This window comes from Phymastichus coffea, unplaced genomic scaffold, assembly GCF_024137745.1.
Source record: "Phymastichus coffea isolate CEN01 unplaced genomic scaffold, Cenicafe_Pcof_1.1 PCOF00117, whole genome shotgun sequence".
NCBI classification, from domain to species: Eukaryota; Metazoa; Arthropoda; class Insecta; order Hymenoptera; family Eulophidae; genus Phymastichus; species Phymastichus coffea.
The window spans coordinates 447,743-466,615 of record NW_026706928.1 but is presented as its reverse complement, the minus strand read 5'-3'; the positions used below and the strand labels follow the sequence as shown (position 1 = coordinate 466,615).

The 18,873-nt window shown below is 50.5% G+C and overlaps 1 protein-coding gene across 1 annotated transcript; it reads right to left on the bottom strand.

The window, feature by feature from the left end:
• Positions 1-206: 206 nt before the first annotated feature.
• Positions 207-18,193, bottom strand: LOC131670875 (hydrocephalus-inducing protein homolog). The gene is made up of 63 exons (XM_058946852.1): positions 18,110-18,193; positions 17,859-18,041; positions 17,595-17,796; positions 16,918-17,521; positions 16,686-16,848; positions 16,494-16,618; positions 16,343-16,436; positions 16,055-16,278; positions 15,929-15,996; positions 15,638-15,852; positions 15,331-15,573; positions 15,144-15,271; positions 14,896-15,082; positions 14,595-14,833; positions 14,418-14,540; positions 14,262-14,345; positions 14,004-14,185; positions 13,683-13,921; positions 13,425-13,622; positions 13,185-13,364; positions 12,914-13,123; positions 12,652-12,852; positions 12,327-12,585; positions 11,871-12,268; positions 11,673-11,812; positions 11,454-11,610; positions 11,168-11,385; positions 10,742-11,100; positions 10,517-10,684; positions 10,001-10,457; positions 9,755-9,936; positions 9,582-9,694; positions 9,464-9,526; positions 9,178-9,364; positions 8,872-9,116; positions 8,715-8,812; positions 8,511-8,637; positions 8,339-8,449; positions 8,048-8,278; positions 7,771-7,991; positions 7,607-7,712; positions 7,414-7,550; positions 7,121-7,342; positions 6,769-7,060; positions 6,477-6,707; positions 6,094-6,415; positions 5,774-6,040; positions 5,464-5,711; positions 5,102-5,404; positions 4,131-5,040; positions 3,914-4,073; positions 3,653-3,848; positions 3,375-3,596; positions 3,147-3,319; positions 2,854-3,067; positions 2,238-2,795; positions 1,866-2,156; positions 1,605-1,805; positions 1,448-1,546; positions 1,150-1,383; positions 859-1,083; positions 653-798; positions 207-585 (listed from the first exon to the last, which is right to left on the bottom strand). Exons 1-63 carry the CDS (start codon positions 18,191-18,193, stop codon positions 207-209), a joined length of 14,046 nt encoding a protein of 4,681 aa, XP_058802835.1.
• Between the last annotated feature and the right edge of the window lie 680 nt (positions 18,194-18,873).

Here is an 18,873-nt window from a genome sequence, read left to right as displayed (position 1 = left end):
TTCAAACGAACGGTATTTATTTGACGACGAGACGCTTGTGAAAGCTCGATCGAGCGCTGGAAAGCTCGGGCTCCGGGGGCGCGCGGCCATCGCTGTGCTGCGCCGGCGGGGCACTGCCGCCCACGTCGCCATGGAGATGAGAGGAGACGAAAGACGGAGAGAGCCGCCGTCGCGTATCGATCCGCCGACGAGGACGCGCCTGGAATTCAGTCGCGCTCCGCTCTCAAGTAGTACGTCCACTTGGCGCTCGAGGCGCAAGTCAGCAGCAGCAGCCTGCCGGTCTCCAGCGCTCGCTCGCAATCCGCCACTCTGACCGCGATCCTGGTGCTCTGCAACGTCACGCCGGCGTCCTCGTAGGCCTGCTCGGGCGGCGGACCGGGAGTCCCCGCCGTTCGCGCTCTCACCTGCTTGGCGTCCAGCGTCAATTGGTCGGCGTCGAGCGCGAAGGCCGGATTGTCGACGGCCAGCCGGAAGGTGGTCGGCTCCAGGAACACGTTCTTGAAGTCGATGCACGCCGGCGCTCGCGCGCTCGCCAGGAACGGGCCTTGGGGTTGGGGCGGGACGCACTGACCGACGATCGGGAAGCTTGAAATTGCAAACCGTCGGCGGTGAGTTGGCGGCCGGGAGCTCGGCGCTCGTCGGAGGCACTCACGCGAACTCGCCGGCGGTGTCCGAGCTCGCTCTGATCGTGGTGCTGACGCTCTCGAGGCCGTGCGGCTCGAAGTTGATCCTCACGACGCGCTCGTCGCTCGCTGCCACGTGGACGGGGCTCGGGCACGCGAACGACGCTTCGCCAGCCTGCAAGTCGAGCCTCGAGTCATCGCTCGCGAGCTTCGCGATCGCGCGCGGAATCGTCACCTCCAGGGAAAATTGCGCGGGCTCGGTCGAGTGATTCCTGATCGTCAGCGAGAAGTCCGCGCAGCCTCCCAGTCGCGCGGTCACGCGAGTCGTTGGCTCCGGCGGAGCTGGCTTGGCCGTCAAGCGCAGCTCGTGGAAGACGCTCCCCAACGAGCTGCTCGCGATCTCGAGGCTCGCCGTGCCGTCGCGCGGCGTCAGCGGCCGATACTCTATCCGCACGTTTTTCTGCAGTCGACCGTCGCACTCTCATCGTCCGTCGCCCAAGATTTTTCAGACTCGCCGTTTACTCACGTAAGCAAGTGGCCTCAGGACGCTTGGCAGCCCGTGTAACACGACGTCTCGACTGCTGCAAACGCCGTCGAACGTCGAGACCTCGTCCCGCGATGGATTGCCGATTCTCAGAGACGCGAACGCGGACGCGCGAACGAACGTCACGAGATCTATGGAGCTCTCTATCTCGGGGCTGCTGACCGCGTAGTCTATCTCGAAGTATTGGCAATTGTCTTGGTTGTCGCGGAACGTCACCTGAAAAGCATCGCTAGCTCTGTACGATGCGCGAATGCGCGCGACGAGTTGTCCGCGACTCAACTTTGTAACTGAACTTTCCTGGCTCCTCGAAGTATAGCGGCAACTTGCAGCGCTTGCTCGAGTTCGCCGGCACGCGCACTTTGGCAATTCCGCAATCGACCTACGCGACAAACGTCGTACAGTAGACTCCGGTAGAACTGTGCGCTCGAATTTCTTACCCTTTTGTTGTCTCGTTCCACCAAACTATCGTAAGTTCTCGTACTGTCGGTATTGTTATAAATCAGAAGATTTTCAATGTGCTTTTTCTTGCACGGAACGGTCCGGATGAGTTTTTGCGATATAGTGGCAGGTGCGCAGCGACCCTGCAAGCTGTACACGAGTGGCTGTCTCCCGTCGGGGAGAGGAATGATTAATTTACCCTAAATAAACGTCGCTGAGTTACGAAGGTACTTTAGAGTATAACGAACGACTGAACTTACTTCATCGATAGTTTCCTGAGTAGTCAGTTTCTTTGGATCATAAGTGATGATGTAGATCTCACTAGTTTTTGAATCTACGCTGAGCGTTGCCGTAGACGCAAAATGGTCTCCGGATATTTTGGGTCTCAAGTGCCATCTTTGATTGGAATCGTTGAAAATACTGATTTCTCGTGTTTGTGACTGTTGAATTTCCGTCTTAAAGTTGATGATCTCTCTTGCTTCTGGAAGTTGACAAGTGCTCGCCAAAAGGTCGATCGATAGATTTTCAAGCTCCTCTAATTCTAAAATAGCCTACGAACAGACGAATTCCGTTGGCAATAAAAAAAATTAAAAAAAAGGAAACAGTATTTTTGTGTTTTTGCTTTTTCTCACCTTAGTCTGGCAATGATCAGAAGGGTCGTAGTAGCAAACGAAAATCACTTCCCTACCAGGAGAACTAAATCCACACGTCGGACTAATAGAAAAACCTGACTTGGTCTTGTCGACGTTCCAACTGAATCGCGATCCGACATCACCGTCGTTTATGAGAACCAGCTTCTCCTCGGCAGTACATCCTTCGTAAACCACACCAAACGAGATACACTCTCGGTTCAATCGAATGTCAGCTCCGACGCAGTTGGCTCTCAACGTCGTCAGTAGCACACTGTCGGCGCCATCCAGTTCGAAGCCAACTTCCGCTTGGAGTGACTTTATGCGCTGGATACCCTTCAACACTACCGTCACCGTCAGTTCGCGGCTTGGCTTTAGATCTTTGACTGCGTTCGGGGATACGTTTACGAATTTCATCGCATCCGCGATTCCTTTTACGACAGGCCTCAGTCGTACCGGCAGACGACCCGCGTTGACGACGGTGATTTTGCGGGACGTCGATTTGCCTAGTCTGACGTTTCCGAAGTCGAGCAGCGCGTCGCACGGGTACTTCAGGCGTATCTACAAATGCGGAACGAGTTGATAAGCGCTTTTCGGCAGAAACTGTTGGAACACTCACCTTGTAAGCGATGCCTTCACCTTGAATTCTAATGTTATTTTGCGCTGGGCCGTCGGCTAGCATTGAATAAAAATTCAAAGTTTCTTCGTAAAAAGATTCGGAATCTGGTGTGAAATTGACGATCACTCGAACTGAATCATTTGGAGGTATTGCTCGAGCTATTTCTTCCAAATTCAACGACAAATGTGCACTGCCGACACTGTTACATTTGACGCTATTGCGAGAAAGTAATTGATTTCATTATTAATTATTGGATCACCGAGTTAATTACGTATACGTAATACTGAACTCACATGCAAGGTATTTTTTGGTGATTCGTTATGAAAAGATCCACGGTATTTAGTTTACTCGTGCCTCTCTCAAATATGTAGCAAGGGCCAAAGTCATAATGTTCAAAACTGAATTCTAATGGAGGATTTTGCGCCTCGGAGTTCAATTTTATACGATAAATCGGCCCAGACTTGATCTGACAATGTAATTTTATGTATTCGATGAAACAAATAAGAATTAAAAAGATTTACCTCCAAGTTAATGTTGTAATTGCAAATTTTAATTTTCTGTACGGCAGTAACTTCGAGATAACAGAGTTCGTGGGTGTCTGGTTCAACCGTACCTCTTGATTCAGATAAACATATTTTTAATTTGTCCTGATCGCGTGTAGACAGGTTCCATTGGTAATCAAACGGCAATTCGCCTGAATTTATTATTTTGAATGGTAGCCTTGTTGATGTATTTAATAAAAACTGAAATAATAAATCAGTTATCTCTGCATTCAAATTTGATAAAGATCACAATATACCCCACTAAAATCAATCTTGTTATCAGAAGATTCATCCAATTTTATCTCCAGCCCCTCAGAATTCGTGTAAACGATAGTTGTCAGAACATTTTTCACTTGCACGATAATTGAAATTTTCATTGGTTCTTTCAGCTTTTCAACGTAACACAGAACTTTAAAATTATGTTCTCCGATTAACGACGCTTTGTATTCGACGCTACAATTTTTCAATCGGTTATTCAACGTTACTTGACAAGATCGATCGAAGTTTCGAAAGCTCACCAGAATATTTGACATGCATTTGGCTTGAGTACGCAGGTGGACGGACAAACGATAATTCTCTGAAGTCTGCCGTCAGAAAACATCGAATTCTCATCCACCCAGAATTTCAAACAGCAAGTCTCGTTATTCGTCATTTTGAACGTCGCTGTTCTGACGTCACCTGAAGCAGAAATTCAAAGTGAATTTTTATCCGACGCAACGAATTTGATGTCATTACCGATCGTCGCGGTCGGTAGTTTCAACAAAGTATTCTTGCAGGTCACGCTTGGCTCGCAAACATGCGCCACTATCAAAAACAGAACTTTCAAATCGTACTTGTCGATTTCGAACGTCCAGAAGGTTTCGAAAGTGCCGACGCGCTTCGGCGCGAGAATAAATGTCGTTCTCGTTCTTTTTCCGCGCTCGACGAATCCATTCTCTTGCGAGCACTGCATTACAAACGGGTTGTCGTCGTCTTCGATCGACAATCGCGACCACCGAAAGCTGTAATCTTCAGTCGTCGGATTGATCAAGTACAAAGATCTCGCGTGGCATTGTTCAACGCTTATCACGCGATATTCCACAACCCTCGTCATATCTGCTAAACTGTAACCAATCGGTAGTGGAAGATGAATGTCTCGGTTGTCGAGGTAATCACTCGGTTCGATTTCAAAGTGACAATAAGGCAATAGACTCGTTGCCGTCACCACGATGTTCAATGGATCTCTCCTTGGATTTAAATTTTCCATTCTGCACCATAAGTAAGCTTTGTACTTGAACACGTCGAGAGGCTTGAACTTCAACGTACACTCGATAACATCATCAGGTGCGATACTACCGGATTCAGGAACAATTTCGAAAGGCCAGTTGTCACCTTCGATCCAGCTGTCAGTGCTGCGATTTGTCATACCAGCTGAGCTACTGAATAGATCGGATAACTGTTGAGATACTGGAGTGCAGATGTCTACTGTCTTTTTCAATGGAGTTTGACTGTTTGGTGGTGGTGCTGGTTCGGACTCGGTGCTATCAGTCCTTCGTAATGGTAGTTGATCCAGACGGATCGGATAACATTCGTCCATTGTTATTTCCCAAGTATAATTGAGATTCACCGAACTTGGGTTTTTAAGCTTAATTTTATGTTCTTTAGTCTGGAAAATGCAATGAAGTTATTAACTTTCAGATTTTGCAAAGAAAGAAAATTCAACGAACTTGGAACATCAGAGTATCGTCGAAATTAATACAGTTGACGTCACAGTCATAATCCGAATAATCAGCCGCTGCACTGACTAATAATTGCATTATTTGCAAAGATTCCGGTACCAAGTTGTATGCAGGCTCTCGGCTTTCTGTCACCAACTTTTTAAAGTAAACTTCTTCCTCGTCGAAAGTATCACACTCATTAAGAGAACGACTATTCTTTGTCCACATAACCTCAGTTTGCCTTGTGTCCCATACACAGCTGATTGATACTTGACTCAGAATGATTTCGTGAATTGTACAGTCAAGTGGCAGCTGTAAATGTTTGCTATAGTTTATTGAGAATATTTAGCAATAGAATGAGTGAACCGTACGTGTGATGACAAAGTCGGTTCGTAAGCAATGAATGTAGCTGTGATTTCTTTAAAACTGTCGGGCATCACGTGGCCGGCAACTGGCGAACAAGTTATATTTTGACACGATGCCCACTGAAACCTGTAGTAGCGATCTATTGTTTTGTTCGTTATCTTAAAATTAATTTTGTAGGCCTTGTTCAAAAAACATTTGCCGTAGTCGAGTTTGTAGGTAAGTGGAGGTGGATTTAATATTTTCGAACTCGAACCTGCGATCAATAAAGCATTTTCGATTTCCATTTTAACGAAAACGAGAAATTAAAAATCTTACGAGTTAGTGAAAGTCGTTTCTGTGATTTCTGTTTGGACGCTCTGTATGAATTTTGGATCGGCAGAGCATCAATTATTTCTAAATTTTCTAAAACAATAGGCTTACAAAATCCTTCTCCCTTCACCTTTACCTCGAATATCTCGTACGGATTGTTCTTGACGAAAATTTTCAGACAGTTGTCGTACTTCCCGCATTTCACCGGGAAAAAGTTGACTTTTATTTGCTGGATCTCGCACGGTTCGATCGTGAACGTCGGCTTTCGTGCATCTAAAAGCAAATCTAGTCTATAGAGTTAATTAAACGTAAAATTATTCACTAACCATTTTCGTCACCAACACATCCACATACTAATCGATTCTCATTTTCAAAGCGAGCTTGGCAATTCTCATTCTGATCATCAATTGCTTCAATGACGACTTTGGCAGAAATTTCACTGACGTTTTTTATTTGTATTAATTTTTCTTGCCATTCGCAAACGTACGATAAACCAAAATCTAATGTGAAAACACCGCCATCGTCTGCTGTTGGATCGATAATACTAATTTGGGGTACGAAGCCTTCACCCACAAGATCTATCGTTAGACTTTCAGTTTCTAAAGTCGATGGTAGATCAAGCGTAATCTTCAGAGAACTCGTGAAATTCTAAAGACATGATATTTTTTTGATGAAACTATTTTATGTGTTTTGACATGTTTACACTTACATCTATGCGATCAGGTGCGAAGATAACAGAAAAGGTTTGTCTACTCATAGCTGGGATGTTTAATTTATTAACATCGAGTTTGAAAGTTTTGTCGGTAACTTCGATCGAAACGTCTCCTTCAATAAGTCCAACATTTTTCAAAGTTACTGTAGCTACTTGTTGGCCTCCAACACATACTCGACGAAAGTAAAGACAATGTTCGGCGACTGAATAAACTGTGTGGGGGTTTGGCTAACAAACAAAAATTTATTAACAAACAGCTTTTTCGACTGTTGATTCGTAATTGTCGTACCTCATTCAACAATTCTAATTCTTTGGTCGTAGCAACGACATGACTCCCCGCAAAAATTGTCTCGTAGTCTTGGAAATCAATTTCAGCAACGCGTACATGCGCGGATAGGTTAATCTCACGAATTTCTTTACTATTCTTTACGGTGACGGACAATTTCTCCTCGAAATTTCCGATCACGTCCGATGAGCATTGGACATTGATGTCTTCAGCTTTGTCTACGTCCAAGTCACCTTGGAATTTGTCAAGGCTAAAAGGGCCGCATTTTAGACGGAAGTTTGCCATGCTACTTACTCTGCTGCAAATAATATTTATATTAGGTATCCCGATAGTAAATAATTCATCAAAAGCATACCGTTTGTTGGTAGCTTTTTCACTTTGAACGGATTTTCTGGCCTTTTTCGAGATAGAATCTCTTTGTAGAGCTTCAGGTTGAAGTTGATTAGACGATGTTTGTGTGGCGATTGCGTAGATTAATGGAAATTTCCCGATGTTCTTGATCTTCAGTCGCATGCTTTTTGTTGAATTTAACGCCATAGTACCGAAGTTTATATTCGGGTAGGGCTCTATGATAAATCTAATTTAAAAGTAGGTATGAGTACAACGAATTGTGGATCGTCAGTTTCTTTTTTTTTTATTTGCTCTTACTTCGTAAAGAACGAGATTGCAGATACTTTAATGTTAGAAGTACCGATGATACCAATATTTTTATAAGGTTCGATAATGTCGAGATTGAAAAAACTACCGGATTGCACTTTGAATTCGATAGTTGGGTTGTAAACTATCTAAATTGTGAAAACTATCAGTTATTATTTCTTAAGTTAATATTTGAACTACTCACGGTGATATCAATTTGTTTTTTTGGCAACACCAATCCTGTTAGTGGATAACACTGGAAATCAAATTCAGCTCCCTTCTTTAATACTGTTTCTTCTGAACGCGATATACTTGAATAGAAAAATCGTAATAATACGCGTGTTGTATGAATTTACTAAAAATACTTACCAAAATTCAAACTTGTAAGGACCCAAATTTTTTACAGTAAAAGACTTGTTAGCAGTGGTTCCAACAGGAACGTTTCCCAGATCGATCGAACGTTCCAAGGTAACGTCATACAATATTTCATAAGTTTCGGCAGTTACAGCAACATTGTCAACAGTTATTGGATTGTTATGATCCTCTGTCAAGCACCAAGCGACGTTGAAGAATGTTGTATTGGACCCAACCTAAATAAATTTTTGTTAAATCGATATCCACTTGTACGAGTGAAACAATATTTTACCTTGCTTGCAAAATATTGAAGTTCGATGTCGCAGTTTCCTCTGGCACGAATTTTCCCATTAGAAGGTATGAATGAGATTTCGGAATCGCATGTGAGATGCCAGTGAATTGTCACCGCTGAATGATTGCGCAGCGTCAGCGCGTGTCTTTCTATTCTGCCAAGTATAATACGACCAAGATCAAGATGTTGGGGCTCGACTTCAACATGCATCTTCACACCGGTTGATTTCACCTGAAAAATACATTACGAATATCGAACGAGTAGGTTTGATGTAGGGTCGGAAATTAATACGTTTATCCGTAATGGTTGGTCGTTGTTCTCGGTCGTGACTATGATAGTGTCGTTGTTGCTACCGATATTTGAAGAGCAAGCTGTCACCTCAATTTCGACAGTTTCGCTAGGCTGCAAACGATTTTCAATAGAGTTATTTGTAAAAAAAAAAAAAGAAAAAAGCCTTTTTAACCTGTATTTCGATTTTTCGAGGACATATATTGAAACAATCGTAGCTCTCGGATGCTAGCGAAAAAGACACATTAGCCGGCACCGCGGATATGTTTTTAAATTTAAACTGCGTGCTTCTTTTGTGGAACCTATTGCAAACAGTAGCCGTTGGCAAATTAACGGTTATTTTTTTCGTACAAATTCAATGAGTGATTTTTTATCTAACTTGTCACCGCTAAGAACCAGTAGACATCCAAAATCATATACTTCGGTATCCAAAAAATAACATGGCTCGTGTACATCGCTGAGTTTAGTATCTTTCACCTGTACATCAGGTTCGTTTTGTAAAGTACAGAAAAGACATTCACAAAATACATACATACAGCGTTGAAAATTGCTATTGGCGTGAAATCTAATCTTGGAATATCAGCGACACCTTCGACACTAATCTTGAAAGTGGCGGCTGGATTATCCAGTAAAATCAAGAAAAATTCACTCTCGTATCGACCCGATTTGGACGCTTGAAAGTTTACTTTAAATTTCTGTGATTTTCGAGGTGACAGTATCCAGTGAGGTTCTAAGGATTGATCTTCATTGTTTGCGTCCAACATCGATAGCAAGAAAATATCTAAATGGCACGAATGAAAATTAAAAAAATCCAACTATAGCTTTGCGTAACACAGATTTACCGGCTGGTATAGATTCATTTTTATATTCTCTAAGTATCGAAAATGTTTTAGATTCTGGTACGTAGGGCGTTGATTCATTTTTGTCTTCTAAATAAGAAGCAATGGATTTTAATTGCAAAATCATTGCGTCGTAAGCTTGCTTATTTTTTGAGATGTTAATGTGCCAAATAGAAAATGATTCTGATAGCTGGAATAGCATTTTTTTATAAAAGACTATAATTATTTGTTAAAAATAATCAAGATTTGCGTAGTAGTGCGTAAATGTTTTTTCATTTACAATACATACATTTGTAAGTGAATTGCTCAGCAATTCACTTTTATCTTTGCCTTTTGCGCTTTTGCTTGGCTCCTGTAACGAATTAATTAATACAAAAACTTCTACAAAGAAATAAAAACTGTCTTACTGGGGATCCCTTTTCCCAACTGCTGATAGTTTCCACTAGTTTTGTCAAGTCATTCTGGTAATCAGTCAAAACTTTGTAAGATAATTCAGAACTATCATTGCAAAATTTTTCATCTAAAGAGAATTAAAAAATTTTACAACTGAGTTGTTAGTTCGTTTTTTTTCGATGCATACCATTCATCCTGTAATCTTCATAGTCACATGATCCAGGCTGCTTATAAAAAGTAACCAATAATCGCATTTTAACATTCCCAGTAGCTTCCAACAATATTTTCATCGTAGTGACTTCGTTTCTCAAAAAATCATTGCTCAACGTCTGCAACACATAACCGCCATCGAACTTCGACAATGACAATCTATAAATAATAAACTCCTAGTCATACACGTTCCATTTGAAACCATAATAAATTACATCCATACCTTTCTTTAAGAATATTCTGATAAGTATCCCTACCAACGGAGACCAGAACACTTTGTCTCTTGCCAACCACATCATGACTTGTAACACTGGCTCTATCTTTCACCGACGGGGCGCCAAACAGTTCATTCGACTCCAAGAAATTCATTACCGACGTTATAATCTCTAATTTGAGCTCGCACCGATCGTAAGCATCCATGCTGTCTAGTGCTTCCTTCGGCGGAATTTTTCGGGATAATTTGAGCAACTCGGTAGCGCTGTTGGCGTTCTTTTTCAAAAGTACGGTTTTTAGCTTTTCAAGTTTGACTGTGAGCTCTTTGTATCGATGGTCGAGTTGATCGGCAAGCTTTTTCGCACTGTCAGTTAGGCTTGAGGCCACAGCTTCGAGGAATACTTGATTGAGGTTGACAAGTGGAAGTTTCAGAGTTTTTGCAACTCGACAGGCAGTTTCTTGTGGCTCTAGAATAAAATTTCAATGAAGAAAATGACAAAGTATTTTTCCTTGTCACTCGCCTTACCTGTAAATGACGGTCCGTAGAAAATAACGATGAGGTTCTTCGCCCGCTCTTCAGGCTCGTTAGCAGCTGCATCCGTTTGACTTTCTTTATCAGTCAATCTGTAAAGTTCGCCCAGCGGATCGTTACCTTCCATATAATTCGGCCGCTCTTTCAATCTAGAAGTATACTCTACGGACGAAACATTGATGAACCTCATAAATAAGCAGAAATGATTCTACAAATTACCTGCCAAAAGGAATTTCACTTCCTCTGGATCTCTCATCGTTACAGCCGTAATTAATTTTTCCGATTCATTCTTATCAACCAATTGTTTAGCGTTCAACCTCTTCAAGTCAGCAACGGACTTGTCTTTTTTCGCTTTCCCACTTTTTTCGCTGCCGTTCATCGATCCGTTATCCAAGCCCAACCATTCCTCAACGATAGGCTTGAATTGTTGATCAGTGCACATTTGACAGATGAGTTTGTCGTAGAAATCTTGAAAAATCGACAGCATTGCGTCGCCGAGTTTCCTTTCTGGTATCAAGACTTCGTAAGTGCCGTAGTAGTGGTTGAGTAGACGAACTATTCGATTTGATCGAGAGAAACTGCAAAGAGAATTAGTTTTGACGACTTTCTGTTTGACTACGAGTAATACGTGGCGATGGTTTTTACTCGGCCAAGTGATCCCAATAAACCTCGATCGGATACGAATTCAGATTTTTAATAGTGAAATAGTTTTCCGCGACATTCACATTGGGAACCACCGGGCTGCACTTGATTTTCGTCCGATTAATCAAAATTCTGCGCTCAATTCCGCAGCCAGTGAGACCGATCGTGATGGCCTCGAGACCGTTCAGTACCGTGATCGTCAAATTGAATTTTTGTATTCCCTGAGTAGTCATGAAGTTTTGTAAATAGCATTATTTTTAAATGTCGATCAGGTCGAGTTGTATCTCACATTTCGCGACGGCCTAAAGTAGGCGTATAGCGTTTCCTCCTGTCCTGGTGCGAATCTATCGTTAGCGCGTCCGACGTAAAACGGATCTTCCTCGCACTTTTTCGGAGCGTCAGACGCGTTGGCCAGCGAGATCAGCCAGTGGCAATCGACGAAACCGCTGAGCGCGAAAAGATGAACGTCAAGCTCGAGAATGACAGTCGCCGCAGCTTCAACACTCACTCGTTTTTCAACGTCAGACTCATTCGTCTGCACTGGCCAACGAAGACCTTTCCGAAATCCAAATTTTCTAGGTTCACCGCGACGTGCGGATAGACAGCGGCGGCTTTGACGACCACGGGTATGGTCAGTCCATGCTTCACCTGACAAAACAGTCGCTCGCGTCGTAAAGACACTCGACTAAGGGAAAACCTCTCTCACCTCGAGTTGAAATTTATAGGACGCGTCGGTGCGCGCGCGCGTGAAAATTTTTCTCCTCGGTCTGAAGGCGACGCTCAACAGGGCACTCTCGCACTGACAGATCTCCGTATTCCTATCCAACTCGACGTGGAAGCAAGTCTCGCTGGGTTTTCGCACTTTGTTGACGCTCTTCAGAGCGACCTTGGCCTTCTCGTAGCCGTAATTATTCAACGGCACGGTCAGCCGAGCCGACTGCTGCTCCACGATCACGCAGCCCACGTCTATGGTGTAAGTCGGCGCCGCTACGGCCGTGGACGCTGCCTCCAGATAGCTTTTCGCCAGACGGCGCTCGAACGCCATGTCGATGTCTATTCGGCTGGGGTAGTTGTCGCTTCTGCTCACGATCTGCCATCCGTCCTCTTGGAAAGTGCCATTTCGAGATTGAAACACGCCGAGAGTGTTCGGCAATCCAGTTACCGATCAACCGCGTCCACTCGCGCGCGCCGAATTCCGTTTCATCCGAGGCCACGGCGTCTCGCTCGTCGGGCGAGCGCGCGGCGGTCTCGACGAATCGATCGTCGCGCGTGGCGCGCTCGGCCGCGAGCATGCGCACAGCCTCGTAGCCGTAGCCGGCCGGCTGCCTCTCGAACTCCCGGTCCCGCGCGGCGTCCAGGTAGACTTGGGGCATGGTCGCCAGCCACCTGACGTCGATCACGTACGGCTCCAGGTAAGCGACCTGCGGATGCAAGATGATTTCGCGCGTGAGCGCGGCCACGCAACGACCCGCGAGAATCGCACGAACGTCGAGGACGATCTTCTCGCTGAAGAGGCCGGGCGCCGTGGGACTCCGCCGGACGCGTATCGCGCTCTCGGCGTCGGGCGCGAGCACGGCCGGGCCGTCGACCAGCGTCAGGCACTCGGAGCTCGAGTCCAGCGTCCACGCGAGCGGGATGGCGCACCGATTGCAGAGGCTCAGCGCCGCCGTCGCCGGCTCGCAGAACAGCTACGAGAGCGCGGTGCCGTGAGGCGAGAAGCGGCGGCACGCGGCTATCGCGGAGCCTCACCCCGAGTCCGAAGTCCAGCGCCTCGCTCTGCAGCTCGCACCTGACGTCGTCGGCGATCGCGCGCACGCTCAGAACCGTCGCCGAGCCCCTCTCCGCGCGACAGACGCAGCGCGCCGCGACGCGCGTCCTCTGGAACCCGTGGAACGTGAACGTCAGGTAGCCCTCCGAGCGAGGCGGCACGTGGCCTTCTTGCGGCGAGACTCGCAGAAACTGAAAGCGATCCCGTGGCTCATCCGCTGTTCGAGCGAAGCGCCTCCGCTCGGCGTGTTACTCTGTCGAGCTGGTCAGTCGAGGGCTGCTCCTGCTCGCTGACGCTCGGGGCTTCCTCGGCACCTTCGCGCGCGTCCTCGAGCCACCACGAACTTGCAGGAATACCGTCAAGCCGGCCGCTCTTCGGCGAGGACGCGGTAGAAGCTGACTTGTGCGTATCGCTTGAACCTTCGGACTCGCCCTGTCGCCGACAGATTTGCATCGTTCAACGGCGTCGCGTTGGCGATTCGTCAGGACTTACCTCTGCCATCGAGGACAAGCTGCGACAAGAAAACGTGTCCCTCAGCCATTCGATCTTAAAGATCACCGGCACTCCAGTGTCGTTCGCGAATCTCACCCTCTCTTCCGCGACTTGTCCGGTGGGACAATAGAGATTCACTTCCTCGGGTACAATGGTCAAATGCGGGTAGTTGACTTCTGCTCTGCACGGGATTTTATCCTATCGAAGACGAACGATTTCGGACTGCTGTTGCACTCGAGTGTCCGTCAAGGCACTAACGATTTGCTTGTGCTCGTCGTATTCGACCGTTAAGAGGCCCTCGAATACTTTGGGCGACGGCTCCGCGCAAGCGCCGCTGTACGGAAAGTACACTCGCAATCCGAGCGGTCGGTCGTTTCGCAAGGTTGCTGCCACGCGATCGGTGTGGCAGTTGCGTTCCTCGACGATGCGAAAGGGAAAATCGACGGTGAAACGGGCGCTTAAGTCGCGGCCCGATCGGTTCGTCACAACGATCTCGTCTGCAATGGGGCACTCTTGATGAGCAACAACGTCGGCGAGAACTTCTTTGTTTCCCTTATCATTTTTCTGTGTCAATTTTACCGAGCTGTCGAATGCTTTCACGATCGTGCGCGAAGTCGAGCCTGAAAGCGAGCTCGCCCTTGTCGAACGAAACGTCGGGCTCCGTAAAAGTCGCGGTGAACAGGCTGCTGCCGAGTAATTCGCGTTTGGCTTGGCCCTCGATCCTCGCGTGCAGATACCACTGCTCCTCGACCGTTTCGTTTCTGAAAATAAACAACGAGAAATCGATTCCCCCTTGCTACCTTAAGGCTCAGCTGGCGGAGATCGACGTCGACTCACGCGTTCCATCGTATTTTACAGTGGATCTTCTGGCTGGATCCGGGCAGTGCTTCGATCTCGCTCGGCTCGATGCTGAACAAGCTGCTGATCGACGATACGTTCGTCTGCAATTATGGAGCGACGCGAGCGGTGCGCTCGTAATCATTCGTCACCCACCTTTTGCTCTCCTCCGCCGGGGCTTTCTTCGCTTGGCGAGGTCTCTCCACGTTCGTCAGCAGCAGATGCTGGCTCCTCGTGCCCTCGTTCTTCGCGATTATCGGCACGCAAACGTCTTGCCGGCTAACGAACGACGTTAATGCGAACCAAGCGCGTCGATTGTAAAACACGCCTCACCTGAACTGACAGCCGATATTGAGCTCCGGGAAAATTGGAGGCTCGAACACGATGCAGCACCCAACGCCGACCGCCGATAATCCGACGTTTATAGTCTGCCCGTTGAAAATTGTGACGGACAGTCGATCCGAAAACTTGCCCGTGTCTCTCAGGAAAGCGCCAACTTTCAGCGTGATAGATTCGTAGGGACTTAACTCGCCAGAAGACGGTTCGGCGTTCCAGATCGACTTGTGTTTGTTCTGTTGACGTGAAATCGAACGAGTGATGAGAGTCGACTGTTCATAGATCGAGTGGCACTCACGACGGTGACCGTGAATCTCGCTGAAATCGGGGAATCGTTAGTCAGCTTCAAATCCAAGGATCGCTTCTGCAGGACTCGGATCTCTCCCCAGTTCAGCCGGGAGGGCTCCGCCGAAGCTACCGGCCCTTCGCCGTGGCCCGTGATTTCGCAGCACTTGACCGGCGTTTCGAACCCAAGGCCGAACAAGCTGAAACGACAGTTCGGACTGCGCGAGACCGCGAGCGACGCGGTCGTCCGACTAGACCTACTGTAAATCAACTTTGTGCTCGCCGATCTCCTGCACGATGACAGTCAGCGTGATTTCCGCGCAGCGTCCCGGCGCCAAGTGGCCTTGGTACGTCGACAGCGAGTACAGCACCTCGTCGTCGGCTGAGACCTGCGATCCGAAAAATCGAGGTCCCGCAAACGGTTTTGGACGATCAGGGCCGAGCTTACCTCCTGCGGAACGAAGTGAAAATATCCGTGCGCCTCCGAGGTATTGGCGATGGTCAGTGTCCGACAGTACGGGAAGTTGACGAAACAGAACCTGACGTGAATTGCCGCTGGACTGACCTCGAAAGCCGCACGCCGGGCGTCGTAACTCACGGGAACGACGAGCGGACGAGCGCAAAGGCTTCGGCAGGCGTTCACCAAGAGTTGCGTGACGCCGGAACGCGCCACGTTCGGCGTGTAACGGACCTGGACGAGGCGGCGGATCAGCCCCGCCGCTCCTCGACGGACTTTCGCCGGGGCAGCTTCCTACCTCGATGCAGAGGCAGCTCTCGGGCTCGATGCATCCCTCGCTGGGGCTCGCGTGGAACTCGCGCGGGCACCTCGGCAAGGTGGGCTTCGTCAGGGCCCGCGAGAAGTCGAGGTACGAGACCGCGCTCTCGTGGCCGTCGGACGGGACCTCGAGCTCGAAGTGCACGCTCTCGTGCGACAGGTTCTTTATCCAGAGCTTCCGCTTGGTCGTGAAGCCTGCGGTTCGGTGGTCGCGCGACGATCGTTAATTGCGCGTAGCGCCGGCGGCTTCGCTCTCGCTCGGCGAGCTTACCGACGGAGGCCGCGCCGAAGTTCAGCTCGCTCGAGCGGATCTTCACCAGCGGGCAGATGACGCGGCCCCTGCGTCGAGAATCGACCGTGAGCTGCGCTCGATCGCCGGACGCATCCGGCTGCTTACTTGAGCACGAACGACAGCCTGTCCGAACTCTCCTTGATCGCGAAATCAACGCGCTCGACGAATTCTCCAGTGCGGTCGGAGCAGAAGCTCAGGATCAGCGGTTTCAGTTCGCCGACGTCGACCTTCGCCTCGCTGGGTTCCACCGTGATCGTGGAGCCGAAGTCCGCTCTCTTCTCCACGTACACCAGTGTCCCGGGGATCGGTCCGAAATTTTCGCACACTATCTGCGAACGAAACGAGTCGTTGAAACCGGTCGCTGGAACGCTCGAGCGCAGATGTGACGACGACCTCGTAGTTGTACGTCGAGCACAAGTACACAGTTTGGATGTCCAGCGACAATACGTTCAGTCGCAGCGCTGGCCCCAGACACTTTCCTGAAAGACTGCGCACGCGCGATTAAAGCGCGCGCCCTTCGAGATCGCAACGACGTCTCTCGTACCTCAGCCGGGCGCGATTTTCCAAGCCCGCGAGCTCCAAGTAGGCGCAAGCCTCGACGTCCCCTACCCTTGTCGGCCGGAACGCGAAGGTGACCGTCGTCGCGGAGCGCGGCGGCGCTTGCAGTCGCTGCAAAGCAGGTCGCGCGAGTCAGAGCGGAGAACGCCGGTCGCCGACCGCGCTCGGGCGTTCTCACGAGTGGCCGAACGGCGAAGTCGGCGTGGTCGAACGGCAAGCTCTCCCGCGCCAGCGCCTCGGCCGCGTCGGAGAGCACTCGCTGCCGGACCAGCTCCCGCGCCTCGGGCGCGATCGACTCGTCGTCCGACGGCAGCAGGTCCGGCGGCGTTTCCAGCAGCCTCCTGCGCTCCTCCCGCCGGTTAGCAGCGGAGTCGCGCCCCGAGCCGCGCGCCCAAGCCCGCCGAGCTCACCTCTCCATCTCCCTCGCGTCCTCCTCGGCGCTCGCGTGCCTCGCCCACTCGGCCGCGAGCGCGAACTCGCTGTCGTTGCGAATCTCGACGGTGGCGAGACGGGACAGCCCGAGGTAGGTGTCCTTCATCGCCAGGCGCTCCCGCGCGAGTCCCGCGTCGCACTCCGCGGCTTCGCCGTGGAGCAGGCTCCGCAGCGTGGGCCCTGAAACCGAGCGCCGTCGCGGTGAGAGCCGCGGCGCCGCGCACGGCCCGGGGCAGCGCGCACCTTCGTCGCACCGGAGGAAGAGCCGCGCGCTGGCGCGGCCCGGCCTGGCCGCCAGGAACTCGACGAGCAGCCGCTTCGCGCGGCCGGGCTCCAGGTGTCCCCGGGGCGGGCTGACGGCGAAGCGGGAGCTGCGCGGAACGGAGGGCTGCTTTATTCGCGCCGGCCGCGGTGCGCCGCGTCGACGTTCGCGCGCGCCATACTCGTCCGTGTAGACGCTGAAGCCCGTGGGCGCGTCCCCGACGTTCCGCAGCAGGACCGGCTCGAGCCGCGCCACCTTCACGGCCGTCGGCTCCGTGCGCAGCTCGTCGGGGAACGAGAGCAGCGCCCGCGGTCCGACGGCTGGGCGCGACGAATCGAATCGGACGGTTAGCGCGGCCTCCTCTCGCGCCCGCGGCCTCGCGCGCGCTCGTACCGACAACGGGAACGGCGAAGCGCTCGGTCTCCGCCGCGAACTCGACGTCGTGGAGGTAGTCTCGCCGCTCGTCGGGACGGAACTGCACCTCGTAGGCGCGCGCCATTCCCGCGGCCAGCCTCCCGCTCGGGCTCGAGCCCCGGGCGGCCGCCACGGCGAAGCACACGCTGTCCGAGGACGCGAGCCTCAGCTGGTGCGGCACCTGCGCGGAATCGCGAGCGCGTTGGCGACGCGCGCGGTGGCGCGAGGCCGAGCACCGTTTACCGGGGACGTGTTCCGAACGGTGAGGCCGGCGCGGTAGGTCCCGCCGGGCTCGAAGTCCCTGAAGACCACCACCCTCGGGTCGGCGGTGAACAGCGCGGACCCTCTGCCCTCGTAGCCCTCGAGGACGATCGCCTCCGGCTTGGTGGCGACGAGCCTCGCGTGCTCCGACGGCGACGGCAGAGCCTGAGAACGGCCGAGCGACCGAACGGCGGTCACGTAACCTCGCGACGACCCGCGAAGCGTCGACCGACCTGCTTTGCCGGCCTCCCGCGGTCGTCCGCGCCACCTCGCGCGGTCTCTCGTGCAGCGAGCTGTCCCTTGGTCGCGTGCGCCATTGCCGCGCTGCGGGCGTCCGTTTGCCGTTGAGATCTCAACGGCGGACGGGCCGAGCGACGGAGTAACAGGCGTGAAGTCGACCGCGCTCGCTTGCCGCGAATCGGCCGACGACTATGACTCGCCGCGACAAAAGCCGCGCGTGCGCGCGCGCCAAAGACCTAGCCCCGTGTTCTCTCAAGGCGTCGGACGCCGCGCGAGCCTCGCCCCGATAATCTCGCGCGAAGGCTCGAACAAAAGCGCCGCGCGAGGGACGCGGGTTCGCTCGCGATGTACGAAAAAAAGAAAAAAGGAACGGGGTTTCCCAGCTGGAAGCTCAGAAAAGAGCAGCTTCGAGTTTCTCTCTCTCTCTGCAGATCCACTTTGTAATCCGAAAAAAGGGGTTAGAGACGCACGGAGGCGACAATGCCCGCGTAATTTAGTGTCTGCAAACACAGCGGCCCGGATTACCGTCTCTTTTTGAGACGCGATCGAGCGTATGATTCGTAAACAAGATTCCGGAGTCTTGAATAATTCGAGCAGGGGTGTGAGAGGTTTCGGCTTCGAGCGCCGCGGCGATAGCATTGAGGCACAGCGGCAAGATTCGCATGATCCTTACGAGTAAAGTGCGATCCGCTGTGGCGATATGGGCGACCAACCGTCATATACGTATTTGCTATTAGACCCCAAGACTGAAAGACAA

Excerpts from the sequence above, each read along its gene's own strand:
- LOC131670875 (XM_058946852.1), bottom strand. The coding sequence starts at position 18,193 with ATGGCGCACGCGACCAAGGGACAGCTCGCTGCACGAGAGACCGCGCGA. Across the intron at positions 17,797-17,858 it reads CCGTTCGGAACACGTCCCCG|GTGCCGCACCAGCTGAGGCT; the intron begins GTAAACGGTGCT and ends GATTCCGCGCAG. Across the intron at positions 9,695-9,754 it reads TGAAGATTACAGGATGAATG|ATGAAAAATTTTGCAATGAT; the intron begins GTATGCATCGAA and ends AATTCTCTTTAG.